Source organism: Phascolarctos cinereus, unplaced genomic scaffold, assembly GCF_003287225.1.
Source record: "Phascolarctos cinereus isolate Bilbo 61053 unplaced genomic scaffold, phaCin_HiC Scaffold_5;HRSCAF=322, whole genome shotgun sequence".
NCBI lineage: Eukaryota > Metazoa > Chordata > Mammalia > Diprotodontia > Phascolarctidae > Phascolarctos > Phascolarctos cinereus.
Genome location: NW_027555958.1, coordinates 453,815,895 through 453,830,431, shown reverse-complemented (window position 1 = coordinate 453,830,431; position 14,537 = coordinate 453,815,895). Strand labels below are relative to the sequence as shown.

The 14,537-nt window shown below is 43.0% G+C and overlaps 1 protein-coding gene across 3 annotated transcripts in view; it reads left to right on the top strand.

The window, feature by feature from the left end:
- The first annotated feature begins 1,520 nt into the window (after nucleotides 1-1,520).
- SLC1A7 (solute carrier family 1 member 7) overlaps nucleotides 1,521-14,537 on the top strand; it is a 77,522-nt gene continuing 64,505 nt past the window's right edge. For all 3 annotated transcript variants that reach the window (XM_078154562.1, XM_078154561.1, XM_020987516.1), the window contains exons 1-2: nucleotides 1,521-1,661; nucleotides 5,473-5,552. In XM_078154562.1, coding sequence (XP_078010688.1) covers nucleotides 1,521-1,661; nucleotides 5,473-5,552 — 221 coding nt within the window. The remainder of the gene's footprint in view (nucleotides 1,662-5,472; nucleotides 5,553-14,537) is intronic.

Sequence of the window (14,537 nt, the reverse complement as noted above, 5' to 3'; positions counted from 1 at the left end):
CCAATGCTCTCAAAATCACAGCCGTCGTGGGAGGCAGAACCAGGATTTGAATTGCACCCTCTGACTCCAAATCTAACACTCACTCGTTCCACTGCGCCAAAATTTATTAAGAACATGTATTTCTTTTTATGGGTGCTAGGTGGTGCCATAGTTAGGTGGAGGACCTGACCTGGAGTCCAGAAGACCTCAATTCAAATCCAGCCTCAGCCACTTACTAGCTGTGTGACCCTGGGCTAGTCACTTAACCCTGTTTGCCTCAGTTTCCCGATCTGTAAAATGAGCTGAAGAAGGAAATGGCAAGTCCCTCCAGTATCTTTGCCAAGAAAACCCCAAACAGAGTCACGAAGAGTTGGACAGGACTGAACAACAACAAATTTCTTTCTACATGAAAAAAAAAAGAGGGCTTGCCCATTGGTTTAAAAAATATTCTTTGATTATAGGCCCTTAGTAAATGAAGGTTGTTCTCACTTCCCAAGAATGTCTGATTTTCTGAAATCTGCACTTCCCACTGGGAAGTCAGACTTATGTAACATTGCCCTCTGTTCCAACCAAAAGGCTTTTAGTTAAACAAACAAACAATTATCTCTGAGATGAGAATTATAGCAAAAAGACTGAATTCATTCATTAGCAGACTGTTGTAATGCTATGGATGTTAGCCCGACTCTTGACTCTAGCCTGAGCTTGGAGCGTCTTGGCTTTGAAGCTCTCTCAAAGCTCTCTCGACACCCAGGCTGTCCCTGGTTCCAGCTTGGTAGGACCCCCTATAGCTCAGTCTCTGCTGGCCCTGCCTTTATGGAGGAGGATTTCCTCTATATCCCAGTGAAGCACTTGGGGGGCTAGCCACATTGACTCTTATTACTATTATCATAATTATTAGTACTAGGATTCTCTGATCACAGAATCATGGAATGTTAGAACCAGAAGGATGCTTAGTAACCATTTAGCCTGCTTCCCTCCTTTTGTAAAGCTGAGAACCCAGGACCACTGAAAGGAAATGATTTGGCTAGAGACACCCAGTAGAAATGGAATCTGACCCAGGTGGGTTGCCTCTTGGCATACAAGAGTCCTATTGAAATTGGCACCATCCTCAAACCCCTTTTACTTCTTTTTAAGAGGGAATTCTTTGCTTTTGCATCATGGATTCCTAGAATCTGAGAGCCAGAAAGAAGCTGGGGGTCTTCAGCTCCAACCCCCTGCCCCCATCCCTCCTGGCCAATGCCACTGACACCCTTCCGGTCTTTACTCTAATTTCCCAGGGCTCCCTAAGCTGCTCCCAGGCTCTTAATGATGTAGTTGATAATAGGATTGTGGGCATTCATTTGGAGCAGTAATACTGCGGGAGGGAGCCTGGGGGCCTGGCTGTAGGGGGGAAGGGTGACCTCACAGGCTAAGCAGCCGGGGCTGGGAGCTTGGAGCTATTCTTCCCAGACCCCAGACGGCCTGGGGAGCCCGGAGCAAGAGGGAGGCTCCATGGGAGGCTGACCCCACGCCAGGACCCTGCCTCCAGGGCAGAGGGCGCCATGGCTCTGGCTTTGGATGCTCTGCTGGCTCGGGTGAAGGATGTGTGCCGGAGGAATGGGCTGCTCATCCTGTCTGTGCTCTCTGTCATCATAGGCTGCCTCCTGGGCTTCTTCCTGAGGACACAGCACCTCTCACCCCAGGTCAGTCCCTTCAAGTCTTGGGGCAGGCCATGCCTCCCATCCCCCACCCTGCTGACCCGAGATGCTCTCCTGCTCCCCTCCACCTCCTAGAATCCTCAGGCTCCTTCCAGAGTTGGTTCGGGGGCCACCTGGGACTCAAGACCTTTCTTCACCCCCCCCTCCTCAGTGGGCAGCACTCTCCTCATCCCCATGACTATGTACATCTGGATGCTTGTTGTGACCATCCCTCCCCCCCCCAAAAAAAATGCAAGCTCTGGGACAGCTTTGTGTCCTCGGCTGTCAGCACTGTGCCTGGCACACAGTAGGTGCTCAAGAAACACTTAATGAATTGAATCTAATTGAATAATGAAGGTAATAATAATGATATTAATAATACTTCCATAATAACAAGGGGTGGCCCTTCAAAGTCTAAAAAGCTCTTCCTGCTCATTCTTTCATTGAATCTGAGTGACAGCCTGGTGTGGGCAGTAGGACTGGTGTTGGTATCCTCACCTGGCAGATGAGGAAACTGAGGAAGGCACTCTCCCAGGGTCACACTGTTCATCACTGTCAGAGGTAGGATTGGAACCTAGATCTCTCTTGACTCCAGGGTCAGGGTGATTTCATTGATGGGTGCATGCCTGCCACAGGTACAGATCTCAGCCCACCCAGGACTTCCCATCCTGGGCCTTTCTAGCCAAGTTCCTCCTATAAATCCAGTACATAAAAGGCCTCCCTAAAAATCCTTGCATATTTGGCAGATATCAGTCTGTGGCACTCCCTCTGTTTCTGTCTCTGTCTCTTCGTCTCATCTCTCTGTTTCTCTCTCTCTCTCTCTCTCTCTCTCTCTTCTCTCTCTCTCTCTCTCTCTCTCTCTGTCCCTGTCTCTGTCTCTGTCCAGGTCTCTGGCTCCTCCTGCCATCTCTCTCTCTCTCTCTCTGTCCCTGTCTCTGTCTCTGTCCAGGTCTCTGGCTCCTCCTGCCATCTCTCTCTCTATCTCTGGCTCCTTCTACTTCCTTTTCCGATGATGATTACTCCTTGCTCTCAAAGCCCTGTCATCCTAAGAGCTCTGTGAGGAAGGTAAATGCAAGAGTTATATACCCATTTTACAAAGGAAAAAACTGAGGGTCAGAGAAACCCAATGACTTCCTCAAGAGGACAAATCTAAGGAGCATCCCAGGCTGGAGAAGAAGTCAGGTAGCAGCAGGTTTTGCGATGCCCTGGAGCTCCTTAGGGAGCCAGACTGTTAGATACAGAAGCATTGTAGGGGGACCAAGGAAAGCCTGACCACACGACAGCATAGGCAGCAACCCAATGAGGGCCATTTCAGGGATTTTCGTCCCCTCAGTATACCTTTCCCACCAGCTCACTGGGGCCAAAGCAGTCTCTACTATTTGACATTCATTGGAGCATTAAGAGAAGTATACCTTCCAGGAATGGTCAGACTTCATCTGTTCCCATAAGTGCCCTGAGCCCTTCTCTTCTCCATAACAAACATTCCCAGTTCCTTGGATCTGTCCTGGACTCGAGGGCCCATTCCTATCCCTGTTCAGTCATTTCAGTTGTGTCCAACTCTTGTGACCCCATTTGGGGTTTTCTTGGCAAAGACACTGGAGTGGTTTGCCGTCTCCTTCTCCAATTCATTTGACAGATGAGGAAACTGAAGCAAACAGAGGTGAGTGACTTGCCCAGGGCCACACAGCTAGGAAGTGTCTAAGGCAGGATTTGAATTCAGGTCTTCCTGATTCCATGTCTGGCGCACTATCCACTGGGCTACCTGGCAGCTATCTGAGTAACGGTGGAGCCTTGGACAGGTCACTGCCCCATAGAGGCATCAGTTGCTTCCTCTGTAGAATGAACTCTGTGGTTTTTGAGGTCCCTTCCAGTCTCCCATGTAGAGCCCTCTCCCCAGACCCTGGGCAGCAGGGAGGTAGCTGGCTGTCCCTGAGTTAACACAGGACCAAATATTTGTTTGCTGCTAGGGCTTAACTTGAGAACAGATTTGGAATTCCTGTGTGTCTCCGGCCCTGTCTGGGGGGCCCTTCTTGTCCAAGCATCCCTCTCCATCTGTTTGGATGAGCCTGCAGTTCCCGAGCCAGAGAGATAGCAGGAAGGATGGGGACAAGCGCTTGGCTGGAGCCATGGAGCTCAGTGTCTCCCTTTGAAATAGAATCCCCCAGTGGCCGTCTGATGTCTCAGCCAGGGACTGGAGCCCTGGATCACCCCTTCCCTAAACAATGCTCTTGTGTGTGATAAACAGCCCAGGGTGGTCCCAGGAGCTCATCCCTCCCGGCTCTGACCCTTAGCAGGCCCTGGGCCTGGGGGCACATTCTGGGCCCAAGTTTGTGTGCTCATCTACAACAGAACAGTTAGACTAGATGACCCCTGCCCCTCAGACTTGAATTCAAATCTCCGCTTCTGCTTCAGACCCCTAGCTGTGTGACTTCCCGCAATGACTTCTTCTCTGAGCCTCAGTTTCCTCTTCTGTAAAAAGAAGATAAGAGGGGCAGCTAGGTGGTGCAGTGGATACAGCACCAGCCCTGAAGGAAGAAAGACCTGAATTCAAATCCAACCTCAGACCAAACACTTGACACTTACTAGCTGGTGTGACCCTGGGCAAGTCACTTAACCCTAATTGCTTTAAAAAAAAAAGAGAGATAAGAATAGAATCTCCCTCAATGGGTTGTGATAAGATAAAATGAGATATCATATTGAAGAAACAAATGTTTATCTATTGATTGATTGAATCACTTGGCACACCTCGAAACTCTGTATGGATGTCAGTGAATATTGTAGTTATTATTACTATTATTATCATTATAATTTGGGGAGGGGCTAGACTGTGATTTCATTGACATAAAGAATTCCTGGTGAGGAAGGTCCCACCACCAATGCAGATTGGCACCTGCCCTTCAATTTATCATCTCACAGAATTTTCTGGGAATAGCCAGTATGTGTCAAAGGCAGAACCTGAACCCAGCTCTTCCTGAACTCTGAGGTCAGCTCTCCAACAACTGCCTAGAGGCTATCCTCCCTTTATTGACACCATCATTACCATTATATTCTAAGTCTCCTTCCAGCACTGACATTCTACAAAGTCATGACTTTCCCTTTTGGAGCCTCAAGATGAGACTAATCTTACTTGTACTTATTCCTCACAGGACTACTAAAAAGCCTAAATGGAAAAAAAAAGTTATAAGGTGCCTTTTAAGCAATGTTTGGATACAATTTGTTTTTACCTTAACTTACTATTTTCTCATGGTATGGTAGAAAAAGTGTGAGGCTAGGAATTAGAAGACCTGGGTTCTGGTCTCAGCTCTGCTACTGTCATTTTGTGAAGTCAGTTTTCTCTCTTGGGTCTCAGTTTTCCCAACTGTGAAATGGGTTGGACAGTACTGAGTCTTAGCTTCAGAGTCACCCAGCTGGGTTGTCTTGGGGAAGTCCCTGTCTCTGTTGACTTACATATACAATGGACTTAGATCAGATGATCTCTAAAGTCATCATGGTCCAGACCTGGGAACAGAGCTGAATCAGGCAGCAAGAAACAACTTCAAAGGGCTATCTTTTCCAGTTTCCCATTTTTTAATGGGTGAGGAAAGCAAAGCTCAGAAAGGAGTGGTTTGCTTAAGGTCACACAGCAAATCAGGGGCAGAACAGAGATGAGAACCCAGGAACCCTGACCCCTAAGCTCAGGCTTTTTTTTTTTTTTTTACTACCTGTGAAACCTGTAGAGAATGGCCTCTTCCCCATGAAAAGACTGTGGTAACAGTATTAGGTCAACACAAGCGAGTGAGGGCCTGCTAGAAACCCATACTTCTTCCTTCGCTTCTAGGAAATTAGTTACTTCCAATTCCCTGGAGAGCTGCTGATGAGGATGCTGAAGATGCTGATCCTGCCCCTTGTTGTCTCAAGGTGAGTGACTACCAAGATGTTGGCCAATGCTTGGTATAAACAAAGTACATATATGGGGTGTGTGTGTGCTGAAGAGAGTCTGTGGTTGTCTGGGTCCCATTGTTCATTGGGCCCTTATTTTATTTATTAAATCAAAGGAAGTTTTTTGTTTGCAATTTTTTTCTAATTTCCTCTTTGATTTTCAGAATTTCTATTTTGGTGTTTAAATGGCTTTTTAAAAAAATGTTGGTTTTCTAGTTTTTAAGTTGGTTGCCCAATTTGTTGATCTGTTTTTCCTATCTTTTGTTGATGAAAATATTTAGAGATATAAATTTTCCCCTAAGGAAGCTTCACCTAAAAATATTTTTTTTGCTGCATTGTCTCATTGCTATCATTGTTAATGAAATTATCTATTGTTGTTATGATTTATTCTTTTTATCTACCTTCTATTTAGGATTAAGTCATTTAGTCTCTACTTTTTTACTTCTTTCTTCATTGGACTTTTGCTCAATATAATTTTATTGCATTGTGGTCAGTAAAAGATAAGTTTAATATTTCTGCTTTTCTCTATCTTCTTTTTGAGGTTTTTATGTCCTATATCATGGTCAATGTTTGTAAAGAGATCATAAGCTGCTGAGAAATAATATATATAGTCCTTTCAATTTTCAATCAATATCTAACTTTCAAAAAAGTAATATTCTGGTACTGAATTTTCTTTTTCCTTTTTTGTTAGATTTGTCTAGCTCTGACAGGGGTACATTGGAGTTCCCTACTATTATAGTTTTATTGTACATTTCTCCACGAAATTCATTTAGTTTTTCCTTCAAGCATTTAAATTCTATGCCTTTGGGTGCATATATGTTAAGTATTGATATTTTATTCAATGTCTATACTACCTTTCAACACAATGTAATTTTCTTGTTTATTTCTTTTATTTAAGACTATTTTTGTCATTGCCTTGTCTGAGATCACATTTGCTATCCTTGTTTTTTTAGTTCAGAGGAACCACAATAGATTTTGCTCCATCCTCTAATTTAAACTGCATAAATTCTTTATTTCAAGTGTGTTTTTTGTAAACAACATATTGTTGGATTCTGTTTTGTAATCTAACCAGCTATTCTCTTCCATTTTATAAATTCATCTCACTATCATTCACAGTCATGACAGTTAATTGTGTATTTCCCTCCAATTCATTTTATTGTACTTTTTCCTTTCTTTGTTCCCTCCCTCCTCTTAACAAAGAAGACCATAGAAAGAGAGGAATGTGCTCAAGCACCAGTGTTGTATGCTCCATGCAATTTGTTTCTAATCCCCAACCCCTTTTCTCTTTCCCTTGCCCAGACTTTAATTAGAGGTTTCCCTTTTTTCCCTTCCTTTTAAATCCCTCTTTACAATCCACCCTCCAAGGTTAGAGTTTGTTTTGCTTATGACTAATCCCTCCCCGAATCTGTCTTCTCCCTTATTCCCCATTCTTCCTTCTCTTCTCTCCCCTCTCCCCATTCCCTCCTGTTTCCCTATTAAGTATATTTGTACACCCACCTCTATATGAAGATTCTACCCACCTTTACCCAGTTCAGATGACAGTGACATTTAAGTTTTATCTGCTACCCCCATCCCTTCTTCCTCATTTGTATCATCTTCTATTTATACACCCCAATTATGTGAGAGAATTAATTCCCCCAACACTTCCTTCCCCTTTCTTCACTAATGTATTTCTTTCTCCCTCCCTTTTCTTTCTTCTTTTAATGTAATTAAAACATAGGAAAAAAACATTCCCAGATCTTAATGAACTCCCTTTATGACCCCTGGTAACATTAGGGTTCAGAGGAGAACTTGTATCATCTCAGTCAGTCAGTGAAAAAGCATTTATTAAGTGCCTACTATGAGCCAGACACTCTGTTAAGCACTGGAGATACAAAGAAAAGCAAAAGACAGCCCTTGCTCTAAAACAAAACAAAACAAAACAAGACAAACAAAAAAACCCCTCATAGTATAATGAGGGAGACAAAACAAAATAGGCGTAAATAAGATGTTCCAAATGCCTTAGTGCAACTTTGAGCTTTTAAAGCCTAAAACTATACTAGAAATTTTTGGGTCACCCTACACAAGATAAATTAGAAATAATTTCCAGATCAAGACACTAACATTAAGGGAAAATGAGAAAGCCTTCTTTTAATTGGTGGAATTTTAGCTGGGACTTGAAGGAAACCAGGAAAGAAAGGGGTGGAGAAGAGGAAGGAGGGCATTTCAGGCCTGGGGGACAGTGAGTGAAAATGCCCATAGTCAGGAGATGGAGGGTCTAGTAAGAGGACTAGCAAGGAGGTCAATGTTGCTGAATCATAGAGGTTGGGGTCAGTAATGTATGAGAAGACTGGAAAGGTAGGAAGATGGCAGGTTTAGAAGGGCTTTGAATGTGACCTTTTTTTTGTGACTTTTTTCTTTTTTTTTCTTTTTTTCTTTTTTCCATATGCTTTTGAGTTGAAATTTTTTCTCCCTTTTCCTCCCCCCCACCCTCCCCAAGACAGTGCACAATCTGATATAGGCTTTACATTTACATACCCATTAAACATATTTTCACATTAGTGAAGTTGTAAGTAAAAATTAAAACCAATACGAGGAACCATCAGAAAGATGAAACAAAACTCAACTGAAGGTAAAAATAAGTGATAGCGATTTGACTTCCATAGTTCTTTCTTTGAATGTGAACACATTATCCATCCCGAGGCCTCTGGAAATGTCTTAGATCCTCATAATGCTGAGAAAGGTTCAGTTTAACAATCTTAGTCATTGCATAACATGGCTGTTATTGTGTACAAAGTCCTCTTGGTTCTGCTCACTTCACTCAGCATCAGTCCATACAAGTCTTTCCAGGTTTTTCTGAAGTCAGCCTGCTCATCATTTCTTATAGCACAATAGTATTCCATTACATTCATATACCACAACTTGCTCAGCCATTCCCCAATTGATGGGCATTCCTTCAATTTCCAATTCTTTGCCACCACAAAAAGAGCTGCTATGTATATTTTTGTACATATGGGTCCTTTTCCCATTTGTTTGATCTCTTTGGAATATAGCCCTAGAAGTGCTATTGCTGGATCAAAGGGTATGCACATTTTTGTAGCCCTTTGGGCATAGTTCCAAATTGTTCTCCAAAATGGTTGGATCATTTCACAACTCCACCAACAATGTATTAGTGTTCCAATTTTCCCACATCCTCTCCAACATTTATCATTTTCCTGTTTTGTTTTTGTGACTTTTTTGTGAGAGGCAATTGGGGTTAAGTGACTTGCCCAGGGTCACACAGCTAGTAAGTATCAAGTGTCTGGTCTGAGACCGGATTTGAACTCAGGTCCTCCTGACTCCAGGGCTGGTACTGTATCCACTGTGCCACCTAGCTGCCCCTATAAGGGCTTTGAACATGAAACAGAGGGTTTTATATTTGATCTTGGAGGAGATAGGAAGCCACTAAGGTTCACTGGATAGTGAGATGGTACAGTCAGACTTGTACTTGAGGAAGATTAATTTGACAGCTTAGTAGAGAATGGATTGTAATAAGAGATGAGGCAAAAAGAACCAACCAGCAGGCTTTTGCAATTGTCCAGACATGAGGTGATGATGGTAGCAGCAGAGGAGCAAGAGGGCATGTACGTGAGAGATGTTACAAAGATAGACTTGACAGTTGGTTGGCTACTGGGGGGAGGGAGATGAGAAAGAATGAAGATTCAGGGAAGAAACCTAGGTTGTGAGCCTGGATGGTTGGGAAGATATTAGTGTCCTTAACAGTAATGGGGAAGTTAAAAGGCAGGGGCAATAATGAGTTCAGTTTTGGTCATGTTGAGTTTAAGATGTCTATGGGACATCTAGTGTGAGATGTCCCATAGACTGTTGGAGATATAAGTCTGGAGTTTAGGAGAGAGCTTGGGGCTAGATGAGTGGACTCATCAGTATAGAAATGATCATTGTATCTGTGAGAGTTGATGAGATCACTAAGTGAAATAGAGAAAAGAGAAAATGGCCCAGAAGAGAAAACTAGTGGACACTTGCCATTAGTGGACATGACCCGGACAAAGATCCATCAAAGGAGATTTGTATTTTATATTTCTCTTGACTTTAGTGTTTGTCTTTCAATGTTTCTACTAAGCACTGGTCTTTTCATCAAGAGTGCTTGGAAGGGGCAGCTAGGTGGTGCAGTGGACAGAGCTCTGGCCTTGGAGTCAGGAGGACCTGAGCTGAAATCCAGCCTCAGACACGTGATACTTACCAGCTGTGTGACCCTGGGCAAGTCACTTAACCCTGATTGCCTCACCAAAAGAAAAAAGAAAAAGAAAAGAAATGCTTGGAAGTCCTCTGGTTCATTAGAGATTTATTTTTACCTCCTGTAGGATTATACCAAGTTTTGCTGAGTATGTTCTTCTGAGGTTGTAAGCACTTAATTCGTGGGATTTTAGAATATTATATTCCGAGCTCTCTGCTCCTTTATAGTAGGAGATGCTAATTCTTGTATGATCCAAACAGGCTCCTCAGTACTCCAATTCTTCCTTTCTGGCTGCAATATAGAAAATACTTTCTCTTTGACCTGGAAGGTCTGGATCTGGGCTGTGACATTTCTGATAGTTTCCATTCTAGAATTTCTTTCAACCAGTAGATTCTAGTTTCACTTTCCCTCTTTTGTTGTAAGAGATCTGGAAGGTTTTCTTTTATAATTACTTGAAATACCACATCTAGGCTTTTTTTAACCTGGTCATGGCTTTCAGATAGGAAGGAAGGAAATAAGCATTTATTAAGTGCCTACTATGTGCCAGGCACTATCTAAGAACTTTTCAAATATTATCTCATTCAACTCTCACAACAATTCTACAAAGCAGGAGTTATTATTATCCCCATTTTACAATTGAGGAAAATGAACAGACAGAGATTAAGTGACTTGCCCAGGGTGAAATAGTTAGTAAGTATCTGGGGCTAGATTTGAACTCAGATCTTCTTGACTCCAGGTTTAGTGCTCTGTCCACTGTACCACCTAACAGCAAGTAATCCATTGATTCTTAAATTCTTTCTCCTTGATCTCTTTTCCAGGTCAGTTTTTTTTTCTTTGAGATGCTCTACACTTTCTTCTATTTTTTTCAGTCTTTTGATTTTATTTTAATATTTCTCATTGTCTCATGGAGGATGAATTGGAGAAAAAGATACAAATGGTAATTCACTTCTGTTTGGTCTATTCTAATTTTCAAGCAGTCTGTTGCTTGGATAGGGATTTTTATCCTTTTTGCCAAACTGTCAATCCTCCTTCCAAGTCTTTCCTTCAAAGATCTCGTTTTTTCTAGTCTTTCCCTCTAATGGTCTCATTTCATTTAGGAAATAATTTTAAAACTTTTTAAAAAAAATTGCCTTCATTTCAGAAATTCTAATTGATCGTATATCAAATACACACACACACACACACACACACACACACACACACTCACACACATAGGCTAAGCAATGGGGTTAAGTGACTTGCCCAGGGTCACACAGCTAGTAAGTGTCAAGTGTCTGATGCTGGATTTGAACTCAGATGCTCCTGACTCCAGGGCTGGTGCTCTATCCACTGCACTACCTAGCTGCCCCTCAAAGCTGTATTTTTAGGCTTGTCTTGTAAATGTTTTGGAATCATTCCTTCTTATGGGTTCGTGTCTTGGGTATTTCTGGCACCAGAATAGCTCTTGGCAGTGGTTGTCTTTTTTGTTTGTTTACTTGTCATTTCAGCCTTATTTCCGCAAACAGGGTTTTATGTTAGGGCCAGGCTCTGTACACTTCTGGTGGGAACATCTGGACCTTGTTCAATCCTGATTTGTATTCTGTGGGGGTTTGCTGCTGCTTTTGCTGGGTAGTGAACTCTTTGTTCTGCAAGGACCTTAGAGGCAGCTGAGACCGCAGAACATCAACCTTTCAGTGCACTCAAAGCAGTCTGACCCAGGGCAAAGTCTGGTTGCTGGCCACTTGGTCTGAGCTTTGCAAGCTCTTGTTCCTGGTTGGAGTCTGAGCAACATGACTGTAGGTTTACCCCTGGTTGGAGCTCCAGTAGACTGCTACAGGCTGGAGCCCCTCTCAGTCAGCTGCAAGGCTTTGTAGGTTTACAGTGACAGAACTGCAGGCTCCCTGCCTTAGCCACAGAACTCAGACTGGGCTGGGGGCTGAATACAAGACTCTACCCAGAGGTCAGAGCTGCTTAGCTGCTGCTCGAATCAGTTCCTACTTCAGGTCCATAACCACCCCTTGCCCTAGACAGTCACTCTTAGGAGCAGTTCCCCTCTTCAGTTCTCACTGGATCTTCTATTCAGACAAGGGTACAAACAACAGAGCTGCTAGTTGGCTCCCCTTCCTACTCCTTTCGCATTATCAGACCCTTCTCTACCAGATCTGGGATGTCTTTTGGTCCATGTTATCTCCCCCATTAAATTGTAAGCTTCTTGAGGGCAGGATCTGTCTTTTGCTTCTTTTTTTGCATCCCCAGGACTTAGCTCGCGCCTGACACATAGTAGGCACTTAATAAATGTTTATTGATTGATCATACATAGCCACAGGCCCCAGTTCAGTGCCAGTGTACAACCTCCCAGGCTAGATCTCTTCTATAGTTTCCATAGACCTCTACCTAAGCTGACCTGGGCTGGAAAAAGAACTCATTGTGATTCTTTTTCTTTTCATTTCCCAATCACAACGCTGATGCTCTTCCTAGGTCTTTGCTGGAGTAGTTATCAGGGAGAGCTGGGCTGCACATTTTCCTCCTCCACCATCTTTGCTGGTCCCTCCCACCCCCTTGTTCTCTCCTGATGGGAAAACTGTCATCTACAGCATGTGCTTAAGATTCTAGGGGCTGTGGAGTCTGGAACTTGTGCTGTGTGGGAAGAGCTCTGAACCAGAGGGCAGGAGATAACTTGATAAGAATAAATATATGTGTGTATGTGTACATATGAGAGCATACACACATATATTTGCATTGGGGTTAAAAAGATTTTTATCTTGTTCCCAGGAAAAAATCACCGGAGTCAAAAGGACCAGGTCTCCAATCCCAGCTCTGGCATTTACTAAGCCTGTGACCTTGAACAGCCCTGTGACTCTATGAGCCTTATCATATGAGTTTCTTCATCTGCAAAAAGGAATAGTAATATTTACATTCCCTACCTCACAGGGTTTGTAAACTTTAGAGTGCCATAAAAATGATTTCTCTTACGAGGTGGCTTACCAGACCAAAGTTTCCTCCTCTCCCCATTTGTGGCATCCAGCTTCAATCACCATCTGTACCTGAACCCCTATGATGCTTTCCCTGAGGAATGGTCTTGGTTAGAGGAAGATATACTGAGGCTTAAGAGGAGGCCATGTGGTGCAGTGGAAAGGACCTTGGTCTTTTATTCAGATAAACAGAGTCTGAGGCTTGGCTCTACCACTTGTCCTCTGTGTGACCTTGGATAGTCATTTCCTTCTTTATGAGTCTCAGTTTCCCCAGCTGTCAAATCAGGATAATAATTATTTCATTGTCTACATCATCGGATCGAACTAGAAGAATGAGAAACTTTAATAGCAGATACTTAATAAGTAAAACAGTTATAATAATCAGTGCATTTTAGCCAAAGGGGGGGGGGTCAGCTCCAAAGATCCACTTGGTTCCTTCCTCTTCATCTTTATGGAATTCATTTTAGATGAAAAGTTATGTTTAGTCACAGTTGCTTTAAGCCCCTGAATAGGCAAATTCCTAACATTTAGACAGAGGCTGGACTCCCTACCTAACTGTACAATTCTAACTAAACCAGGTTGAGTGTAACTGATGGGCCTCAAACCTGTTGGTGAGTTAGGGGGATGTTACCCCCAAGCTTGTGAAGACTTGCTCCATTGGAATGGGCGGATGAGAACAATTTGTTCCAATGGCCACGAAGTTGGCTAAAGTAGGTGCTGAAGAGTGCTTAGAGCGTGGTCAGACATCGAAGATGTCAAGGTCATCCTTGGCATCCTGGGCCATCATTAGTCATCCTGACTTTTGTCTTGCCATTGGAAGACTCTGGAAGGGAGAATGAGGCTGATAACTTTGCATAACTCTGCCTCACTTAAATCCAATTCATGAGAAAGTCAAGATATCACCGTGATGTCATTGGTCCTTTTAGAAACAAAGGATGAACACAACAATTTTATCTATCCAGTTAACCCCTGGCTTTTTGTGGATGAGACAAAATTCACTTTCCTGGAAATATTTGGGTAATGAGACCACATGTTTCAATGTTATAGTATCTGTGGACAGATAGTACCTTGAGGGAAAAGCAGGGACAAACTGATCTTTTGGGGGGATTTCTTTCAGCCAAGATCTACTTCGAGGTGCCTATAGAGCTGATGGCTTTCTCCGACATCTCCCTATTTGTCATAGCTCGGGGCTAGCCTTCCCCTCAGAGATGTGTTGGACCTTACCCTTGCCCCAAGTTTACTCCAATCTCTGTTTCCAGAGTCTTCCCTCAGAATCACTCTCCAATTCTGAATTAGCTTCTTCTAGCTGTATGACCCTGGGCAAGTCACTTAATCCTGTTTGTCTCAGTTTCCTCAACTATAAAGTTGGAGAAGGAAATGGCAAACCACTCCAGTATCTTTGCCAAGAAAACCCCTAATAGAATCATAAAGAGTTTTAGAGGACTGAAACAACTGAACAACAACTGCATGTAAATTTCTCAGGGCATGACTACATCTCTCACACTATGGCTTTGACTGATTTGAGGCGGTGTACAGGTCCTGTTCACTCTTGGTCCTGATTGATTGAATCAAGAATTGTTCTTATCTAACAAAAATCAATTTTAAGGGGGTAGAATAATCAGTGGAGCCCCATTCTTATACAAATGTTGAATTGAACTGTCCTATGAAGTTAGGAGATATTCCCATTTTACTGCTAGAGGAAACAGAAGCTCCTGGAGTCAATATGATTTACCGAGTGTCATGAAGTGAGTAAGTAGCTAGGACAGGATTTGAACTCAGATATTTCCTAAATCTAAGTCA